The sequence below is a fragment of the Schistocerca americana genome, chromosome 1 (assembly GCF_021461395.2).
Source record: "Schistocerca americana isolate TAMUIC-IGC-003095 chromosome 1, iqSchAmer2.1, whole genome shotgun sequence".
NCBI lineage: Eukaryota > Metazoa > Arthropoda > Insecta > Orthoptera > Acrididae > Schistocerca > Schistocerca americana.
Genome location: NC_060119.1, coordinates 1,104,967,178 through 1,104,991,253, shown reverse-complemented (window position 1 = coordinate 1,104,991,253; position 24,076 = coordinate 1,104,967,178). Strand labels below are relative to the sequence as shown.

The 24,076-nt window shown below is 38.1% G+C and overlaps 1 protein-coding gene across 3 annotated transcripts in view; it reads left to right on the top strand.

Moving 5' to 3' along the window:
• LOC124618310 (importin subunit alpha-7) overlaps positions 1-3,281 on the top strand; it is a 52,051-nt gene extending 48,770 nt beyond the window's left edge. For all 3 annotated transcript variants that reach the window (XM_047145338.1, XM_047145340.1, XM_047145339.1), the window contains exon 9: positions 395-3,281. In XM_047145338.1, the coding sequence (XP_047001294.1) occupies positions 395-585 (191 nt within the window). In that variant the 3' untranslated portion in view covers positions 586-3,281. The remainder of the gene's footprint in view (positions 1-394) is intronic.
• Positions 3,282-24,076: the final 20,795 nt, after the last annotated feature.

The following is a 24,076-nucleotide window of genomic DNA, read 5'->3' as shown; positions in this document are numbered from 1 at the left end:
ATATTAATTTAATCTGCCAAGAAGTTTGTTATTTTAGTTATTGAATTTGTTTCTTACCTCTTCTCTCTCTCCCATCTCTCTCTCTCTCTCTCTCTCTCTCTCTCTCTCTCTCTCACACACACACACACACACACACACACACACACACACACACACACACACACACACAAACACAAATAACTTATGGCTGGTTCTCAAATATAGTCGTACAAAGATAATTTGTAGTTTGTGTCTCTGGTGTTTACATCATAAATTCTTGCTATTAGTAACAGCATGTTCTGGAATGCTGCTCCTTGTGCAGGATGCAAGAACTGGAAATCTTTTTGACCAGTGAAAAAATGTCCAACCCAATTATACATACTTCTGAAAATAATTTACTTCATTATTGTTTCAGGTCTGGATAAGATAGAATTCTTGCAGTCACATGAAAATATGGACATCTATCAAAAAGCATTTGACATAATTGAGCACTACTTTGGAAGTGAGGAGGAGGATGCGAGAGTTGCTCCAGCAGTCGATGCAGAGGCACAACAGTATCAGTTCAATGCTGACCAGAGTGTTCCAATGGGTGGCTTCAATTTCTGAAACTCTGGATGATGGGCCACAAGAGTCGCCTCGTGAGTAGTTCGGAGTTTATTTTCGTTCTTATTGAAGTGAACTGAACTGGCAAAAATTGTAAATTTTAAAGAAATGGAGCAATTTTGTGATCATTTAAAAGGAACACGGAAAATAAGAACACTAACTAATGATGTGCAGAGAAGAAAAGAAATACAAAATTAATATTCTTTCTGCAACAATGTCTCAGTTCACGCCTTGTGTGCTGCTGTTTATTATTCTGCAGAACTGAAAACTCCTGTTCTCCGGTTGTGAAACATCATAGAATTAATACAACAAAAATGAATATTTGTGGGTCCAAGTTCATAACAGGGTCACTGAATCCTGGGTGTAAGAATCTGTGATGTTCAGGAGCAGAGTAATAGTTGCCACTTGAAAGACACACTTTTGTGTTACTTGAAGTAATTGTGTCTAGCTTTCACAGTTGACGGTAGATTTCTGTTCCATTCCTCTGCCTGGATATGCAGTTTCTTTTGCCTGGACCCTAAAAGATGAATGCTATGTGAAAGTACTTTCTTAATTAAATAATGTTTGTAATATATCTTGCATGTGTAGAGCATTGTGCAGATGTAACTAAATACAGCAGTTTATGATATTGTAATGTGAAAATTTGCTGTGACATTTCTGGCCTCTTGAATGTGTGTGTATTCAATTGGTTTGTAGCTTGAAAGAGTATCTCTCTAATGAAAAGGAGAGGAACTGATATCAGGCATATTTTGTTGTTATGCAGAGGTAATTCATAAATATTTGGGGTGATTAAATGCTGATACAGTGTTTCATATTGTCCCGACATGCTATAGAAATTACTGTAAAGAACACTGTAAAAGCTTTGACAACCCACAACAAAGTCTGTCAGTGCAAATGATAGTTTTTTCCTCGCTTCATTCATGCCTTTCAAAACGCACACTACTACTTTCTGTTCCATTCCCAGTCCTGTTACTTTGCATCTGTATATCTACCTTTATTAACAGAATCCCTCAGAGTACATCTGTGTTGTTCCAGTATTTTTCCTCTGAATGCTACGTTATGTATAATAAATGATGTACACTGTTTACTTTTTCATTTTATTTTGACATGCCATGAAAAATACAGGAAACATAAACATTGTGGAAACTGATAACTTTCACTTTTTGAATGGTATAGTTTCTTTAATTTCTCATACAGAAGCTGTAATGAACAACATTTTCAGTTTCTTTACTGATACCTTGTAGTTCATGCCCCCACTTTGTTACCTGCTCGCCAAGAATTGTTAACATTTTGCGCAAAGTAAATTTGGTTCTAAAAGGCATTCAATGTTGTGCCTGTCTTTAATGGTGAAACTTAGTGAAGCTATGAAAAATGCGTAAAATTAATAATTCTTTGCATTACAAATGACGACGTGATGACTGACCATAGTTAGGTGACAGTGAAATAAATTTGACTGGACTTAAAGAAAAAGTTAAGTGAAAAGTGATGACTTAAAGGACAACATCATTAGATCCTTAAATGTTTACAATTACAATATTGTAATACTTTGTAAGTGATCAAAATAAGAACTGTGCATTGAGCAACTGAATTAGATTGTTCAATCAGCAACAGAAATTATTTCGTGTAAATTACATTGATAATGCTTGGTGCTCTCAGTGGATTTTTAAAAATGTAAATAGGATAAATAATCTGATATAAGATGTCCACTGTTATAGAAAAGCTGGAAGATATGTTATAGTGCTGTTTGAATTTGGTGGCACCACCCAGTCATTTCAGTGTTTTGTATTCTGACATTGTGCCCTCTGACACATTCAGTAGGGGATGTCATGTTATTTATGGAATATTTATTGTGTTAAGACTTGAGACATGTTTCTCTTTACTTTGGCTGGTAGCATGTATTTTTAGCCAATTGTAGAGAATGTGTTGAAAGTAGGAGGTAGAAACAATTGTGTTTCTAATTCATTTGTAATACATTGTTGAAATGTGTTGCAGCTGATACGTTATGGCTACCACATAAGAATGCATGTCATATTTGTTGAAATGAAATGAAGTTTTCAGAGAACTCGTGCTGTATATTTTATTTGTAGTCAAGAGTGTCTCTGTAAAACCCACAGATTTTTCTTTGTTGAAGAAGAGAGCCTTTGCACACTATGTATGCAATACTTTTGTTGAATATTTTGTAAAGGTAACAGAAATCCATTCAAATAAAGGCAGTATTTTCCATAAAAAGCAATCAGTATAAAACAAATGCCAACTCTTTGTAAATTTTTGCAGATCAAAAATGTGGAAGAAAAACGAGATGACAAGAAATTCATTAATTTGGTCTTCTAGAATGTTTGCTGAGAAGTACAGACTGATATTGGTATGGAATGTGATAAGACTGCGTAGGGGTCTCCCCCAAATACTCTTGACTAAAAACGACTGCCAAAACATGAACTGTCGAAAGCAAAAAGTGGGTGTGTGAATCATGTTTTATGTTCCATAACTGCCTTGAAAACAGAGCTAGTCAACTTTCCACCTCATACTGAATTATAAATTTAATAAAAACCCTTTGTAAGAAAAATGTATTATATTTAATATTCTCCTTTGTTTGACTGGTACTGATATTAATACTGATGATGTTACAATATATAGTTGGCGAAGAAGGAAAAGTGTATAAAAATGAGAACTGTGTTGCTTGAAATAAATTTGAAACTGTATTGATATAGTTTTAATAATTTAACTGCTTGTATTCTGTTAAACCATGAGGACGATGTAAAAAGGTAAGGAGTAGGTTACAAGTTTTTTTTATCAAATATTATGTTTGTTCCATGGAGAAGCTAACGAGATTTCAGTAGTTAGAATATTTGGGAAGTATGTTTGCTAAGCAAGTAAACTGATAGTTCCTTTCCCATTGTGCAAAAGCTATAAATCTATTCTGCTTCTTTTTATTAGCACCTGATTAATTTCTTGAAATGAATCATTTGCCCAAACAATATTGTACCCAGCATTTTTACCAAAAGCGAGTTAGAGTTGGGATAGCATTATATCTGATCTCCTTTATCTACTGGTTAAATTGTTTCTATCTTGCATTATTTTTGGTACTGTTGTCAAACCTCAAAACATTGTAACTTATCATTCTGGGATATGCACCGAATGTTGTCGTAATGAGTGGAGAGCAACAGTGTTTGAATAAAGGAAGGAAATTTAAGTTAATATTTATGAGGTGAAGGACAATATATGCAAGGTGTTGAAGGATAGCAGGTGCCCTATACACTCTTAGCCAATGCACCCCGAAGGAATTATCCAAATGAAATGGAAATCGCTAGATGTGATATACATTTACAGAAAAACAAATTATTACAATTTCAGAAAAATTGAATGATATATTCAAGAGAAGACTTTCGCAAATTGAGCAAGTCAGTAATGCATTGGTCCACCTCTGCCTCTCATGCAAACAGTTATTTGCCATGGCATTGATTGATACCTGATGGATATGTGCCAAATCCTGTCCAATTGGTATTTTAGAACGTCAAAATCTTGAGCTGGTAGGAGGGCCCTGCCATTACCACTCCAAACTTTCTGTAAGCATGAAGACTAGTAGTAGAAAATCACCATGTGTGGCAGACTGTATCTTGCTGAAATGTAAGCCCAGGGTGGATTGATATGAAGGGCAACAAAATGGCATAGAATATCGTCGACTAACTGCTGTGCTTTAAGGGTGTCACGGATGGCAACCATAGCAGTCCTGCTGAGAAATGAAGTGGCACTCCAGACCATCACTCCTGGTTGTTGGGCTGTATGATGGGTGACAATCAGGTAGGTATCACACTGCTAGCCAGGGTGTCTCCAGACAAGTCTTTGCTGGTCGTCAGGGCTCAGTTCGAAGCAGGAGTCATCACCGAAGACAATTCTTGTCTGGAGACATCCCAGACAGTGGTGGGATACCTACCAGACTGTTGCCCGCCATACGGCTCATGAACCAGGAGTCTAGGGTGCCATTGAATTTCTTATCAGGGCCCCTTTGGCTGTCATCCACAGCACTCTTACAGCACAGTGGTACGTTGACAATATTTGGTCTGAGGTGCCACTGCATTTCATAACAAGACCCATTTGGTTGTCAACCGCAGTGCAGTTTCAGCACAGCCTGGTATGTCAGTGATATTCTGTGTCCCATTTTGTTGTCCATCATGGCAAGCCAGCTTGGATGTACATTTAAGCAAGATAATGCCCCCTGCACATGTCAAGAGTTTCTACTGCTTGTCTTCGTGCTTGCGAACCCTACGTTGACCAGAAAGGTCACTGGATCTCTCCCCAATTGAGTATGTTTGAAGCACTATGGGCAGACCCATCCAACCAACTTGGGATATTGACGATCTAACATGCCAATTGGGCAGAATTTAGGATGATATCCCTCAGTAGAACATCCAACAACTCTGTCAATCAGTTGTCAAGCTGAATAACTGCTAGCATAAGAGCCAGATGTGGACCAATGCTTTTTGACTTGCTCAATTTGTGAAGCTCTTTCTCTTGAATAAATCATCCAGTTTTTCTGAAAAACTAGTCATTTGTTTGTCAGTATATGTACAGCACATCTATCAATTTCTATCCCACTGGAATACTTCCCCTAAATATAGCAGATTTTGTGAGAGATGTTCAAAGTTGAATTTTGTTCTTTTCTAGGAAAGAATTTGTCACTGTCAGTTTTCACGTGGAAATTTATCGGCAAATTATCAGGTGCAACCTATTTGGATATTTTATGCACTTGATTATGGCAGAAACATAATTTTTGGTTTTCCAGTGCACTGAGACAACTGGTGTGAAGAGATGAACAACAGAAGAAAGTGTGTCTTGTCACAGTTGTTCACTTACATATCATTTGCCTTTAGAAATCAGTAAGGTATGCATTTGCCGAAAGACACTGTGTAATGTTTTGTGTATTACACTTCAGAGTGTGCAAATTTTTATCAACACATTAAAGAGTAATCCACACCTTGAAGACAAAAGAGGAAAGCATTTGAACAGGCCTCACAGAATCCTGGATCATGACATAGATATAATGAAGAAACAAACTGAATTGTTTCTAAACCAAGAAAGTCACTACTTTTGAGATAAAACTGTTAGTTGCCATTGCAGTCCAGATCTGTGAAGGCGTAATTGTATGTCTCTTTCTCCAGCAGAAGTACCCTGAACTAAATTAGCTACAGTAGGTTTAGAGATATTTTCAGAAGCGATTTTAAATTAAAATTGTGTTTGCCAAGTTCTTATTGCAATAAACTTTTTATGCAGGTGGTTAGTGCAGAGCCTGCTGAAGGAAGTAAGAAAGCTGAAAAGGAAGGTACATTTCATCATGCTAGGGCTGAAACAGCATACAAAACACTTGCTGCTGATACCAGAAAAAGTAAACCAACAGGTAATAGTAATTTTGTGCTGACACAGTTGCCGACAGTTAAATTATTTTTCTGTATTTTATCAATGGTATTACTCTTGCCACAATCTTCCAGTACGTAATACTGGTAGTAACACTGCTTTCATGGGTTTTTGGCATGAAAGCATTACCAAGAGAGGCTCAGTAAAGACATTTTCATGAATGCCAAAATATATTCTTATACATTCCAATCCACTGTATGATGGGTTCAGAATCTGATCTGAACAGTGAGTTGGGCACAATTGGCAGATAATTTCCCTTTTGCAGACTCTTGATCATCCATACATACTATAATAGAAATTCCTCATTGTAGGGGATACTTTCCTACCATGTGGTAGAATCATGCCTTTATAGAAAGGAACAAGAGATTCTTTCTGTGTATCACACTGACAATTGGATTCCACTGATTGCCTATAGAGAAGGATAAGAGATTCTTTAATGTGTGTAACTCTGCCAATTGGATTCCACTGATTACCAGTGACCTGTCCGCAGCTCGTTGTCGTGCGGTAGCGTTCTCGCTTCCCACGCCCAGGTTCCCGGGGTCAGGGATTTTCTCTGCCTTGTGATGACTGGGTGTTGTGTGCTGTCCTTAGGTTAGTTAGGTTTAAGTAGTTCTAAGTTCTGGGGGACTGATGACCATACATGTTAAGTCCCATAGTGCTCAGAGCCATTTTTGATTACCAGTGACAAGGACAATGAATTCCTTGTCTGCAAGACGGAACAGAGGATTTCTGGCATCACCCCCTACTACATTAAGGAGAAGAAACAGTTATAACATTGTGCATCTGTGTGTTTATCAAAGCATTGCAAAAAAAAACTGGGAGGAGAAATATGTTGCCATATAAAACTTCACTTTTCCCTGTCTTGTCTGATAAACTTTTGCCAATAAAAAGTTTCAGGAAGAAAGACGTAGTCTTCACGTCTCAATATTATTCCAGCTAAGAAATGGGATTTCTGTCAGCAACTACCAAGTGAATAACAGATTTGCATATTCATCTAGCAAAACCCATTGATTAAGGACTGAGTGTACATGTTTAGCATAATTACAACACCAGTGGAGTTGAATTTTTCAGTATCTTTTGCTGCAGCTTGTGTAGATTTATATTGCAATAAACACTGTGTGTTGACCTGTTTTATGGTATTTTTTCAAAGTAAGCTTTCTGTTTCTGAAATAAGTAACACTGTGTTTTAGCAGTACAACATTGTTTGTCCAAGAATGTTAAAATAGTTTCAAAGATAACATAAGCAATTATATAGTAATTGTTACAAAAAGAAAGAGGCAGATTGGCATTTTATGTCATATATAAAGCCCAAATAGATAAACAAAACAAATTTTTTTTCTGTAAAATGTAAAACATTGTTCGGGCAAATGATTCAAACATAAGTGAGTACTCTACTGACCGAGCATGTTCTTTTCTGACACTGAACTCTTATTCTAAACTTCCTGCATTTGTTCAATTGTTAAAATCTGCTGGTCACAGCATTTTCATTGCAAGTAGTAAACATAAGTGCAGAGCGAGTACAGTTGGCTTTATGCAAAGCCATCTTACACAGGGTATGAATGTAATTGTGAACTGGAATGGGTTAAGTTTTACAATACTTTGATATGGCCTTTGATGTTGGGTAGTATTTCAGAGTGTGAAAGATGTGAAAAGCAAGTCAGTGCAGTGTAAGATCGCATTCTGGGCCACAGGTCAAACTGCACAGAATTTATGTTGGAAAAGGGCACTGTGAAGCTAATGCGAGGTATTTGTTGGTTTTTGCATTAAAACTTACATGCTATGAGTGTATGCTCGTTTCAAAAACCCAGCACCCATGCGCGCGCGCGCGCGCGCGCGCGCGCACCCACACACACACACACACACACACACACACACACACACACGATACTTAAAAAATACATATTTTTTGGTACAAATTTAAAAAAAAAGTTTTAGCAAATGATACATCAGTGGTTTAAATGCAAAGGTATAGAAGGGGATAAAAACCTCTCCAGAAGTTGTACTCAAGCATTCTCTTTCTATCTCGATCAGTTTCATTGAAACAAACATTTTGAGGTGAGCTTGGAAGGTGTGGAGACAAACAGCATAGAAATTTAAACTTTCAGAATGTTAATGATGCATGCATAAATAGTATATCAGATATCTTACTGATCTGTAAATTCTAGGAACTTTTTTAGTTGCCTTGCAGGGTGTACAATTTTAACTTCTCTCTACTGCTTGAAACTTCATTTACTTATTCAAAGGTGTGGAGACAAACAGCATAGAAATTTAAACTTTCAGAATGTTAATGATGCATGCATAAATAGTATATCTGATATCTTACTGATCTGTAAATTCTAGGAACTTTCTTAGTTGCCTTGCAGGGTGTACAATTTTAACTTCTCTCTACTGCTTGAAACTTCATTTACTTATTCAAATATCTTGTGACACTGTTTAGGAGGAAGAACAGTATCTTTAAACATCTTAAGAATTCTTGAAGCAGATGCCACCTTCAGAATTTTCTCCACCTGTCTCCTGCAAAATTTAATAAACTTAATGCAACTTTTCCAACTGTTTCCATTTTTTGAAACCAGCCTGTGGGTGCAGATGTAGCTGGCAACTGCTGCTTCATAGCAGTAGTCACAGATTCGCACATACAGGGAAATGTGCTTAATTTGCCATGTATAGTGGCTGTGAATGCTAGAAAGATGATTTCGTGTACAAAATGGGCAAAAACATTCAAACTACTTTGTGTGGTAAGTAGTAAGGCAACAGCAACCCCTCACAATTTCGCTCCCGTTATTGTAAACCGTGTTCTGCAAGAGATGAAAGCTATTCTTAGAGAATTCATTGCCTTTAAACTTTCGGCTGCTGCTGACGTGTTGCTACTCGTCTAGCTTAGCGCAGCCTCATTATTGCATAATGCATCAACCTGTGCTAAGCAGCATGCATCTGGGCTTCTACCGGGGCTGGGACTATCTGAGTGGCCTTAAGATTGGTCATCTCAGAGAGAATTATTAACGTAGGCATAAAAAATATTCTGACTTTGAGGGTGTTTGTGTATTAACAGTTGTTACAAATTCACAGAAATTTAAAGGTAGCTTTTTGTTGAATAGTATCTAATGTGATTTTGGTAAACCATTTCGATAGTTACGTGTCACTTTCCCTAAACGTCAGTAGGTCACTGTTTCTTCATAGCTACAGATCAGTAATACATACTGTTCAGCATGTATTCTTCACTACAGTAAATACAGAAATAAATACATTTTATTATAGATAAGTGAATATTTTTGGACATCACATCACACAGAAAATATGCTACTGCTATGTTGTCTCTTGCAGTACTATTTAAGGGGTGATATCTGTCATTTTGGTGTAATAGAATCAACAGACTATCAGTAAGTGTATGTGAGGGATGAAAGTCATAAGTAATAGTTTTATTTTACAGTACTTTTGTAGACAAAAGCATTTTGTTGCTTTGTATGGTCAACTAAATATACTGATTGCAACATCTTTTTCACATATTGGCTTGAGCAAGGAGACCTGATTGACTTGTCAATAGTGCTCGAGGAAAATCCAGAGGCCACTTTCGCAACTTGTCGAGAGTACCCTGGGGAGCAGCATGATGAGTTAACTTGGTGCCATCTGCCAGGTATGCATCTGCACCTCTCCCCATAACAACTTCAAAATGGTGGCTTCTTTTTTTGTAATTGTAAAGTACCATCAGTTGTCTGATACAGTGAAAAATAAGTGATGTGTTGTGAAGTATAGTGCATGCATTAACAACATGGCAAAAAGTTCAGCAGCCATGTTACACTGCAGTTTGGAATACTATTGTCTGGGGAAGATACCACCAGAAAACGTTTGAGGTTGTAATGTCTGGAACATGCTCGTAAGTTGAAGGGTGCTTGGACTCAGAATTACATACATCAATGTGTTAAGGTCAGGTCCTTCAAATGATTGGAAGTATGTGAGTGAATATAGTCAATCTAACAGGATAGCGAAAACTTTTTGCCATTCGGTGATGGTGTTCAACCACTGCATATAAGTTATTCACATGCTACAAAATGGTCAAGAACATATTTGAACATTACTGCGCCTCTGTCTGCCCACAGAATATAGCAAGAAAATGAGGTTATTCTGTGCTGCAATGCAGAGACCAGAAGCTATGGCTTGTAGTGTTTAGGCCTTACGAATGGAAAGCTTTATTTGTGACAGTCTTTTTGATGTTCCTATCTGTGACTCAGCATCTCCGCTATACGGTGAGTGGCAACTTTCCTTTCCATAATATTGTTACATACCCCCACAGCTGTGATAATGAACAAAGCATATGTTTTCGAAATTTCTGTTCACACAGAAAATATGCTACTGCTATGTTGTCTCTTGCAGTACTATTTAAGGGGTGATATGTCATTTTGGTGTAATAGAATCAACGGACTATCAGTAATTCGAAAACTGACATGCAGTGCACTGTCAAGTTAACAGACAATACAATATGGTTTTCTTAATGTAGATACCTGTTTACAGATTTTAGGTCTTGATTAAAGCAAACGTTGGCACAACTGCTCTCGTCTCTCTAGGACTTTCTCGTAAAACAATTTCATGTATTGATTTTTGTAGAGCAGCTACTTTCTGCAGAGAAAATATAGTGGCAGTACCAACAGGGGAGAATGAATTGCCAAGCGTGGAAGTGGCAGGAGAAGAAAAAAAAAAAAAAAAGCTGAAAAGAGGAAAGCAACCAGGAGTAGATGGCATTCCTGCAGAAATGCTGAAAAAGGAAGAGATATCGTACAGGAGAGAGAGTACCACCAATCTGTTAAATTTGGAGGAGAAAAGATCCTGACAGAATGGAAGCAGTCTGTCTGCTTAAGAAAGGAGATCTAATGAGATGCAGCAACATAAGAGTAATTATGTTACTGTATACAGTTTACAAGATCCTGAACGTGTTGCTGAAGCTGACAACACCATACATAGAGGAGGTGCTTTGATTTAACAAGCTGGGTTCAGAAAGGAAAAATCAACTACATATAAGGCAAGAGCTATCAAAGAGCTAGGAATTTTGCAAAAATGTTCATTGTTTTGTTGTGAACTACTTAAAGTGTTTGATAATGTGAATAGGCAAGTGATAATGACTAGAACTGAAAAGGATGCAGTTTCCCAGAAAACTACTAAAACTAACACAAGCATGTATAAAATGGACAACATGCAGAGTGAAGTGAGTTGGAAAGATATAAGGGAGGTTCCAGGTGAGGACTGGAGTGTGACAGAGAGCCTGTCTGTCCTCCCGTCTGGTTTTTGAAAGAGCACTAAGAAAGATGATAAGCCTAGAGACTGGAATTCAGCAGGGTAAGAGGCTCAACATCCTGGCCTATGTGGCTGATGTAGTTTTAACAGTGCAGAATGAGCGAGATCTGGTTCAGATGGCAAGAGTGTTAGTAGAAGAGTCAGAGAGAGGAGGCTTGAATATAGATAAGACCAAATATCCCATAGTGAGCACAGAGAATGATGGCAGACTTTCATGTGGATGGTAAAATCTTTGAAAGGGTAAAGAGTTCAAATATCTTGGGGCAGTACTCAGTGAAAGAAATGAGATGGACCAGGAAAAAATGACAAGAATACAAGCAGGGAACAAGTGAAGGTTTGCACTCACAAAACTACTCTTGTCTTGACCATGAAGGTTAGGATCTACAGGACTGTAATACAACCTGTGGTCCTATAAGAGCAGAGACTTGGACTCTAACCCAAAAGATAGAAAGGAAATTCCGGAGATTTGAGAATAGTATTCTGAGACAGATTTTTGGGCCAGTGAAGGATGGCAACAACTGGAGAGGTAAGAAAACTGTGAATTGCAGGAGCTGTTCTTATTACTGAACATTGTGGCTGTGATTAAAGAAAGGAGGCTTAAGTGGTACAGGGATGTATGCATTACTGAGAGGGCCAGACCACCAGACAGATGGCGGAAGAAGACATCAGAGATAACAAAGGGGGAAGACCGCCGAGATGGATTGACAGAATCAGAGAGGATATGAGTACGATGGAACTAGCTGGAGAACAACACATGGAGTGAAGAAGATAGAGGAGTGTGCAAGAGAACAAAGGCCTACTGTGGTTTGGGTGGCCAACCTAGTGAGTATGTATGTTTTATATCTCATTTTCTACTGAAACATACTTCACAATGTTTGTACCTGCGGTGGTACAGTTTGTTGTCTACACAAGAAATTTAACTCACCTTCTGTGCATTCTTCTGCAGAGCTCATGCACCTGCCCTTGTGTGATGTACAGGGTTCAGAAAGAACAACTCCCCTGTTTTGGGAATTAACACCAACAAACTGTATGAGATAGCGAGAAATACTTTTTACTGAAATAAAGTACACAAAACACCATTTACAGCAACAATTTACATTAACAGTTTTTTAAGAGTATATCACTAAAATGGTGGTATCCATTGTTGATGCACTGAGTGAGCCTCTCTAAGAAGGTTTCCATTACTCTGTGGGTCATCTCAGGGAGAATGGAACCAACCTCATTTGCTATTGCTTCCTTAAGAGCTTCTAGGGTTTTGGGGCGATACTGGACACCTTGGATTTTGGTCAGGTGAGTGTGGAGGCCATCCAATATTGCCTTGTAAGGAAATATGTTTCTCATGATTTCAAGTGAGCCACGAGATGTGTGTTGGAATGTTGCATCATCTTGTTGAAACCAAAATTTTTCTGCTCCGTGTTCGTTAATAATGTCGTTAACTTTTGGCCATAGAAAGTTTTGCAATATCGCACAATAACAATCACTATTTATTGTAAGTGTCACACTGTCTCCCTCCAAACTACAAAGACCTGACCCACAAACTGAAACACTGTCCGACAATCTACTGATGAAGTTCTCAGGGTCCCCCCCCCCCCCCCCCCCCCCCCCAGACCAGTATCTGAAATTTTATGTATTTCCTGCATCCAAAACATTAAAATTGGTTTCACCTGTAAAGAGAGTGACATTTGTGCAATGCTCGTTTCGAAGAATGTCTTGGCACAATCTTATACAGTTTCAAAGTCTCTGTCACTCAATTCTTGAGTCATTAGAACCTTATAAGGGCACATCTTTAGCTATCGGTAAAGAATTCTGTGAACATTTTGGACCAATAAGTGTAGGTCTGTCGCGTCTTTTCATGCTGAGCATAGTGGAGACTGCTGGATTGAGTGCTTAATAAAGCCACATTTTATTGTTCCTGTTGCAGTGCAAAGTTGGCCCAAAATTCCCTTTTCGAAGCAGAACTAGTTTCTCTAAAATTCTGAGCCCATGTGTAAATCATTTTATTGTTGGGAACAGAATCATGTTGATGAAGTGTATGCAGAAAGAACGTTATGTCGCTATTGCCACTCCACCATTTTTAATAAACTCACCATACTGAACCATAGCTGACACTGACAATGGCACATATACAGCAGTTAACTGGTGCTATTCCCATCACTCTACACCATTCCCTCATGTAGCTGTGTGGTCTCAAAAAACAGTGGAGCTCTTTTTGCCACACCCTGTACAATGTTTTTCAACTAAAAATGCTTTAGAAACGTTATCTGCACTGCTTGTGCCAACAGTGTGCATAAATTATTTTCAAGTTCTAGGCTTGGCTAACTAAAGTTAGGCCCAAAGCGAAACGACCTGCTACTCACCGTTGCAATGATTGCAGCAAAGCAGAGCTACAAGCATGGAGAGTGAAGCTGTACTATATTTTAGACTGTGGCGTCACAAACAAGGCTATTTAACACAAAAAGTTTTGCTATTTACGCACTGTTTATAGCAGCTACTTAACCCATTAATATCCCTCTGACAGCTGAGGAGTGCCACTGACGAGATTTCCACTTGGTGATGATGCTTTCTCTCTTTTCTGGTTCATATTGAGATAGCACACACTAATAAAAATTCAGATCCATAAGAATGTTTCTATTACCTCCAGTGTGACATGAGGATGTTCCTGTGAAGTCATGTTGGCAAAGATCTTAGAATTTTCCTTCGACTGAGTGTTAGTTACATTAGCCTCATTCAACAGGAGCTCAAGTTTTGAGATCTGTCACGTGTGTTATCACATTTTACATCACAATATGTAATATAACTTGCCAGGCACATGAATCCTACTGCTGAGCATTCTACATCTTCTGTCACAGCAGATGGTGCACCTGTCTCACAACCATAACTTACATCCTCTGTCTCCGTTTCCTCACCTAGCAAGACCATTGTTACACACATGTTTCTGGTGGTCCTCTTCTAGTCCCAAAGATAAACTGTTCGACAGTGGGATGTCACAAGCAGTCTTTCGCAGAAGCAGCAAACACAGATGGATGGATGTTGATAAAACCTACAAATACCTCTAATCTGTGAAAACAAATTTTCAAGGCAATCCAGGTTCAGCTGTTCAGTTAAAATATATGTAATGCTGAGTGACAGAAGATCAGAATGAAGTCTACATAAAAAATTAACTGATATTAGCAGACTTTTTCTGAAATGACAATAGTTGTTTTCACATCAAAAATTATGGTGGTAAAAGTAATGGGAGTTGCAATGACATCAAAAAAAAGAAGCCACTGTCTGTCATCCTAGTTGCTCCAAAACATTACCTTCAGTTGCTTTGATTCATTTAGAGTCACCATATGATTTCCTAGAAGAAAGCAAATGAATATTGAATGAAGAAAATTGTTGCTGTCTGCAGCAATATGCTTCATTGATTGAAATATTTAGAAGCAGGAGCTTCTTCTGGTACCTAATTCATATAGACTTCTTTGTTAATCACAGATTTTCTAGACTTGAAACGTTCAGAACATTTAATCTTGTAAAACTTGTCTGCTTTCCTCTTATGTAGTTCATTTAAGTCTTTAGATGTTTCTGCTTATTCAAAGACTGTATCTGAGTTGCATCTTGCTTGTTGTTTATTTGTAAATCAAGATTGGAACAGTCTGCTCTAAATTTTTCACACAGTAAACATAAGTCAGTTCTGTGGCACCAAAAACTTATGCTGTAATTAGTCACAAGAAAATAATAATGTACAATCACCACTTGTAACATTACTCATGGTCCATAATCTTTTTGAAGACTCAGAAATATACCAACATATCTGATGCCTACATTTTCCTTAAGAAATAACTTTATGCACAATCTCGGTTACACTAACACGCGCAGGTATCTGTTCAACTTACTATGCACATTTATGTTCAGAATTGCATCTGCTTAATACATTGTGCCAGATTTGATCTCCTGCACGACGGATGAATTAATAAATAGAAACTGTAGTTGCATGGCATCCTAGTACTGTAAGGCCTATTGGTTTTTCACAAAGCTTGGTGTAAACTTAAGTACTTTGAAAACTCAAAGTGAAATTCAAAAGTAAAAATCAACAGTTTATTCCTAAAACATATATAAAGAGGTCCTGGGAAATGAGGCATATATGCTACTTCTGAAAAGGTACAATAATTTAGTGTGAAACTACATGCTATTAATTAAATCTTTATTACAATACCTGATACCTGTGGTCTAGGAGTAGTGTGTTTTATTAGTAATGAAAACGACGTCAGTCCCGGGTTTGACTCCCATCACCGCTTAAATTTTGAATAAAAATCGTCAGCAATGGCGGCCATAAGAAGTCACCCTCATTCAGTCAAAGGTCTTGTTAAAGAGGGCGCATGAGCGGACAAAAGTTCAGGACACTCAAGCTTGATGTGTAATTGAAAAGGTGTCATGATCTCTCCATTTGCAAAAGATTCCAGACTAGTCCCCCATTCGGATCTCTAGGAGGGACTGCCAAGAGGGAGGTGACCATAAGAAAAAGATTGAATAACCAACTAAAGGATAACTTTCTATGAGGCTGGGACATGGAATGTCAGAAGTTTGAATGTGGTAGGGAAGTTAGAAAATCTGAAAAGGGAAATGCTAAGGTTCAATCTAGATGTAGTGGGGGCCAGTGAAGTGAAATGGAAAGACGAGGATTTTTGGTCAGATGAATATAGGGTAATATCAGCAGAAAATGGTATAACAGGAGTAGGATTCATTAAGAATAGGAAGGTAGGGCAGAGAGTTAATGTGAACAGTGCTGTGATAGGGTTTTTCTCATCAGAATCGACAGCAAGCCAACACCGACAACAGTAGTTCGGGTGTACAAGCTGACACCACGAAGCAAAGATGAAGAGACAGAATGTATATGGGGATATTAAATGTGTAATTCAGTATCTGAAGGGACATGAAAATCTAATAGTCATGGAGGATTGGAATGCGGTAATAGGGACAGGTGTAGAAGAAAGGGTTACAGGAGGACTAATTGAGTTCTGCCATAAATTTCAGCTTGTAATACGGAATTCTCTGTTCAAGAATCACAAGGAGCCGTACTTGGAAAAGGCCAGGAGATTCAGGAAGATTTCTGAGAGATTACATGATGGTCAGGCAGAGGTTCTGAAACCAGATACAGGATTATAAGGTGTAAGCAGGAGCAGATATAGACTCGGATCACAATTTAGTAGTGATAGAGTAGCCTGAAGAGACTATTCAAGAAGAATCAATGCACAAAGAGATGGGATCTGGAAGTACTGAGGAATGAGGATATAACACTAGCATGTATGTCACTCTTCCCTAAGAACCGAACTTTTAGTCCTGTCACAGGAAAAGCCACATATAACTCTAACGTGCCATGAAACATGCTAATGTTACCCTCTGAGAGGATTTCACAATTTTGACCATGTATGTGTCTAATGGACAAACATATCGGACTATAATTTTGAATATGGTGAAATTAACAGAAAAACCAAATGGACTTTAATCTTGGGAGTCAATGAAAGTAGTAAAATCATAAATGAATAAAAAAAAAGAATGGTCGCCAGCCCAATTAGGCACATTAATTTGGAAATATATGTTTAAGTATATTGAATATTGGTTATTGAAGTTACTTTCGTTGAGATTTCACTTTGAATAGCAAACAGGATACAAACTGACACAGTGAACTCTGAACTGTGTGTAGCAGCAGTTCCCAATAATGCACACACCAGTAAATTATAGGGAGTAGGTTTGCACCAAGCTCATACTAATGACGGCTACACTCAGAAGCATTACTTAATCAAATACTGAAATGTTACTGCATGAAGTGCAGAACTAAATTTGGACATGAGCGGCTTTTATATTAACTGACATGACAAAAACAAATAAAGATGAATAATATACCAAATACAATGTTTAAGATCCTCTTCAAATATTCGTTTTCCTTGGCAACAGTAATAGTTCAATTTTTTCCTAATAAATGGAGAATATGATGGGGGTCCCATACACACAAATTAACTGGTCCATGCCCATATACATCACTGAATGTATGAAGTTAGTGAAGCAGTGGCAAAGATTGGTGGCAAGCGACATGGTGGCTAACTGTACTCGTGGCTCTTGATGTTCGAATGCTGTATAAAATCTCTTCTTGGCATCGGATTTTCAACATATTAGAGCCATTCCTTTATACCAAGAATACCAGATAATAGCCAGATCCACATCCAAGGCAAATCCTGTGTAAAGCAGCTTCCAATTGCCTCTCTTACCTTGCCACGGCTAGCCACATACCGCATACTGATCACACAAAGGAGCCGCTCAGTTCAATGGTCAAAAGCACCTTTTACATTGTGCCATTCCACTTCTGTTGTGGGGGGACTTCCCTACAGCTTTTACATGTTACAAATACAAGTGCCCTAAGCATGAACCAGACTTCAATAAACATTTTCTTTTTATGAGTATACACATATTACAATAATTTATCATTTTAACGTATCTTTTTGCTTTTTACAACTCTAATTTTCTTGTCACATATCAATGAATTTAAATAAATCAGAATATACACTCCATAACCATAGATACACAGTTGCATAATATAAACCTACTTCTAATCGATATAAGTGTTACAAGAAGATATTGTTCAAGTTTTCTGAGGCTGTAGGTAGTGTGATAAGGGATAGCTCAGTGGGCTGGAGTTGAGTTGGGGAGCAATGGACACCAGTTGGTCAAAGAAGATTCATCCAACTGAATCTTCCCTTGAGTTTGTATGAATTAAAACAAAACAATTTCAGTAAGGTCATGAAAGTATTGACATGAAATAAATCAGAATTCACTGTTTTGACATTAATTTGTTGGTGTTTTTAATGCGTTCATCATGAAGAGGAATGGACATCTCTAAAAAAAGCAGTCAAAGAAATTGGAAAGAAAAACAAAGGAACTAGGAAGCTAACTGTGAAGTAACCATGGATAACACATGAAATACTTCAGCTGATCGATGAAAGACGGAAGTAAAAAATGTTCAGGGAAATTCAGGAATGCAGAAATACAAATCACTTAGAAATAAAATAAAAAGGAAGCACAGGGTAATAGCGAAATGGCTGCATGAAAAATGTAAAGAAATGGAAAAAGACATGATTGTTGAAAGGACTGAGTCAGCATATAGAAAAGTCAAAACAACCATCGGTGAAATTAAAAGCAAGAATGGTAACATTAGAGAGAGCGGATAGATGGAAAGAGTATATTGAAGGCCTCTGTGAGGAGGAAGACTTGTCTGATGACGTGATAGAAGAAGAAACAGGAGTTTGTATAGAAGAGGCAGGGGATCCAGTATTATATTCAGAATTTAAAAGAGCTCTGGAAGACTTAAAATCAAATAAGGCAGAAGGGGTAGATAACGTTCTACAGTTTCTGAAATCATTGGGGAAGTGGCAACAAAACGACTATTTATGTTGGTGTTTAGAATGTATGAGACTGGCAGTATACCATCTGACTTTCAGAAAAACATCATACACACAATTCCAAAGATTGCAAGAGCCCAAAAGTGTGAGAATTATCCCACAATGAACTTTACAGCTCACGCATCCAATTTGTTGACAAGAATAATATACAGAAGAATGGACAAGAAAATTGAGGATCTGTTCGACAATGATCATTTTGGCTTTAGGATAGGTGAAGACACCACAGAGGCAATTCTGATGGTGCAATTAAAGAAAAATCAAGATACATTCATGCCTGCAGCTCATGGTTTAGTTGCTAGCATTGCCACCTCTGGATCACAGGCTCCCGCGTTCAATTCCCAGCTGGGTTGGGGATTTTCTCTGCCCGCGGACTGGGTGTTTGTGTTGTCCTCATCATTTCATCATCATCATTCATGACAGTGGCTAGATTTGACTGTCAAAAGAATTGGACTGTGTAAAAATTGGGACTTCGTACAGGTACTGATGACCAAATACAGGATCATCATCATCAAGATACATTCATAGTATTTGTTAACCTGGAAATAGCATTTGACAATGCAGAATGGGGCAGGATGTTCGAAATTCTAAGAAGACTAGAGGTAAGCTATAGGGAAAGATAGGTAATATACAATATCTACAAGAACCAAGAGGGACCAGTAGTAGTGGAAAACTTAGAACGAAGTGTTCAGATTAAAGAGAGTGTAATACAGGGATGTAGTCTTTCACCCATACTATTCAATCTATATGTTGAAGAAGCAATAACAGAAATAAATGAAAGGTTCAAGAGTGGAATTAAAATTCAAGGTGAAAGGATATCAATGATAAGTAATGTACAGTCGTCTTTATAACCATCTTATCTCAAATAACATACTGTCAAAGTCACAGTTTGGATTTCTAAAAGGTTCTGATATTGAGAAGGCTATCTACACTTACAGTGAAAATGTACTTAATTCATTAGACAAAAAATTGCAGGCAACTGGTATATTTTGTGATCTGTCAAAGGCATTTGACTGTGTAAATCACAATATCCTTTTAAGTAAACTAGAATATTATAGTGTAACAGGAAATGCTGCAAAATGGTTCAAATCTTATATCTCTGGCAGGAAACAAAGGGTGTTATTAGGAAAGAGACATGTATCAAGCTATCAGGCATCATCCAACTGGGAACTAATTACATGTGGGGTCCCACAAGGTTCCATTTTGGGGCCCTTACTTTTTCTTGTGTATATCAATGACCTTTCATCAGTAACATTACCAGATGCCAAGTTTGTTTTGTTTGCTGATGTTACAAACATTGCAATAAATAGCAAATCAAGTGTAGTCTTAGAAAGATCAGCCAATAAAATATTTGTAGACATTAATCACTGGTTCCTAGCCAATTCTTTGTCACTAAACTTTGAAAAAACACACTACATGCAGTTCAGAACTTGTAAGGGGTGTCCCAAGAGTATATGTCTAACATATGATGACAAGAAGATAGAAGAAGTGGACGGTGTTAAATTCTTGGGATTACAGCTTGATAATAAATTCAACTGGGAGGAGCACACCACAGAACTGCTGAAGCATCTTAACAAATCTCTGTTTGCAATGCGAATTTTGTCAGACATAGGGGATATAAAAATGAAAAAGCTGGCATACTATGCTTACTTTCATTCCATAATGTCATATGGGATTATTTTCTGGGGTAATTCATCAAGCCAAGCTAAAGTTTTCCGGGCACAAAAACGTGCAGTAAGAATTATATGTGGTGTGAACTCAAGAACATCCTGCAGAAGCCTGTTTAGGGAACTAGGGATACTAACTACAGCTTCCCAATATATTTATTCCTTAATGAAATTTGTCATTAAAAATATATCACTTTTTCAAACCAATAGCTCAATTCATGGAATCAATACTAGAAATAAGAATAATCTTCACAAGGATTTAAAGTCACTTAGTCTTGTACAAAAAGGTGTGCATTATTCAGGAACACACATTTTCAATAACTTGCCAGCAGCCATAAAAAGCTTAACAACCAATGAAATTCAGTTTAAGAGAAGCCTAAAGGATTTATTGGTGGCCAACTCCTTCTACTCCATTGATGAATTTCTGAGGAAAACCAACTGATTTGTATATAAGTACAACATATCTTCTGCACAATTTCAGTGCAGTAATGTGTTCACTGAAAATTTGTGTGTGTGTGTGTGTGTGTGTGTGTGTGTGTGTGTGTGTGTGTGTGTGTGTGTGTGTAAGTATAATCTAACTTCTGCACCATTTCAGTGCAGTAATGTGTTCATTGTAAATAAGTATTACAGTAGTTGTATTACATGTTTCTTACCTTATAAATAAATAAAAAACTTTTTTTATTTTAAATTCAGTGCAATAGTATTTGTAAAATGACTCTTAGTGTTCATTAAAAAATGACGATCATTCCACTTGGGACCTGTGGAATGGTACATTAGCTTATTTGTTTTAGTTTAAATATTTGTCATGTATTGTTGTTTTTCTGACATGTTCCACATCCTGGAGGACCTCCTCACTACGGATCAATTGGAATGAAAGTAAATCTAATCTAATCTAATCTAATTCACTGATGACATTGCTATCCTCAGCGAAAGTGAAGAAGAATTGCAGGGTGTGCTGAATGGTATGAACAGTCTAATGAATACAGAATATTGATTGAGAGTAAATTGAAGAAAAATGAAAGTAATTAGAAGTAGCAGAAAAGAGAACAGTGAGAAACTTAACATTGGGATTGATGATCACAAAGTCGATGAAGTCAAGGAAATCTGATACCAAGGCAGCAATATAACCCATTAGGACAGGGCAAGGAGGACATAGCAAGCAGATTAGCTCTGGCTAAACAGGGAATTCCTGGCCAAGAGAAGTCTACTCATTTCAAGCATAGCCCTTAATTTGAGGAAGAAATTTCTGAGAATGTATGTTTGGAGTACAGCATTATATGTTAGTGAAGCATGGCTTGTGGGAAAACCAGAAAAGAAGAGAATCGAAGGATTTGATATGTGGTATTATAGACAAATGTTGAAAATTAAGTGGACTGATAAGGTACAGGTTGACGAGGTTCTCCACAGAATGGGCGAGGAGAGGAATTTATGAAAAATACTAACAAGAAGTAGGGACAGGATGGAAGAACATGTGTTGAGACTTCATGGAATAACTTCCATGGTACTAGACGGAGCTGTAGAGGGCCAAAACTATAGCGGAAAACAGAGATTGGAATACATTCATCAAATAATTGAGGATGTAGGTTACAAGTGCTACTCTGAGATGAAGAGCTTGGCACAGAGAAGGGAATTCGTAATGGGCCGCATCAAACCAGTCAGAAGAGTAATGACTCGAACAAAAAGAAGCATGTAAATGTTACGGAGGTTAGGCTGTCATTACCAAAAATAGTGGGTTACTTAGTCATTGACGCAAGATATTTTTTTTACAGGGTCTAGACCAGTGCTCAAAGAGCAGCCCATGGGCTGCATGTGGCCCAAATCAACAATTCGTGTGGCCCACTGATCTAAGCCACAGTTTATAATGATATGCATCTAGTAACTAATAGTCACATCCAAAAATGTCAATTAATGGTAAGAGCTTCTTAAGACTGTAGTTTTCCTGCTCAGTAACAAACAAAAATATTTGAAGAGAATGTAATATTTTAAGGTGTACTTATTTCAGTTGATGTTGGCGAATTTGGCCATGAGCTAAGTAAAGTTGGTCCCTTACCTCAGGGGAAGATGGGATAAGTAGTGCAGCCACTGTGGAATTAAAGGATGTGCGAGGGGGTATCTTTTATAATTTATGTTCCAGCACTGATAACTTGTGGGTATGTGCGACTTGTACTGATCAGCTACTATGGTATAAATTTTGACACATAATATGGATTCGTGAATGTGTGTTAAGGAAACAGTCATCGTCAAATGTGGTACATATTTGTAGCAGGCTGTGGGGACGCAAGCTCTATAGACTTCCATCCCCAAGAACATCACTGCAAAAACAGTATCTCTGGACCTTGGGCAGTGTGTTCTGAGACACTAAGTGTATAAATTGTATATGTCTGCATAATGTGTATAAATAAATATTGTATATGTGAATTGGTAATGTTGACAGTCATTACACATCATGAACATCATGTTTGTTACCAAATTCCTACATTAGTGACCCCGAGTTATTTGACAACCGTGCCGTGGCATTTTCGTGTGACACATTGCTCCACCTTCACCCAATGTGAGAATCCATCACCTTGTCAACATGGATCCTACACACCACTGATGGTCAACCAGCTGCAGTCAACGATAGCAAGTGTTGCGGGTGTTTATCTAACGACTTTTCACTGCTACAAGTTGGAAATTGCAATATCTCTGTGTTTAATGCTCGCACAACAATGCAACCACCATCACATCAGCAAGCACATAAGTACTGCAATATTGAACTTCCATTGACCACAGTGCCTTTAATGAACACTGGAAATAGTGCTATGAGTTTTTATGTGAACACTAACCTTGTCACATTACATAATGAAGGGACAAAGACGATGACGATCGGCGGTAATGAACAATGGCACTACCGTGCCGCCTCCGCCATTCTCAAGCACAATATGCCAATTGATACACATTCAGCTAAAACTAATACTATTCGCAAGTCTCCCTATCAACCGAGTGACTCTTCCATTTTTGAGATGTCAGGCATTGACAGGCTAATGACAGACACCAACCACAGGGAGGTAACTAATGCCGAACAATCAGTGACAACAAACAAACATGCAGGTCAGTACATTTGGTGGTCTCAGGGACAGATAGTGCCAGTTAACAATAATTTTGAACAGAATAGCATATTTCCAAAAACTACTTTCACTCTCACACATCATGTGAGTGATGTCACGGCAGCTGTGCCGCGTACCATGGTACACCTCGGGTGTGATGCCATAGCCCTGTCGGCCGTACCATTCCCCACACCTCAGCTTGCACCAGGATACGCTAATGTCCATTGTGTGCTAGTACGGACACACGACACAACAGTTTCACCACAACCACACATCAACAGGTATCAGGATGCCACAACAGATGCATCAACAGCACTACAATCACAAGATGGATATCAGAATTACAACCTGACTGCTACACCACCCGCACCGACAATGGAGGGCATCAAGTTCGAGCCAGACATCACCACCAAGCCTACAGTGAAGCCCATACCGTATGGGTCGACAATGTACCACAAATTTATCCAGCTGACAATGGTTACATGACACGCCGCCGATCCTATGGGCACAGTGCACAGACATCCTGCACTGCGAGGGCCTCCGACCGACTGACTTCACCCCATCTACTGCAACACGCGTTATGACCAAGGGGTGTGACAACATTAACATGGACTTACTC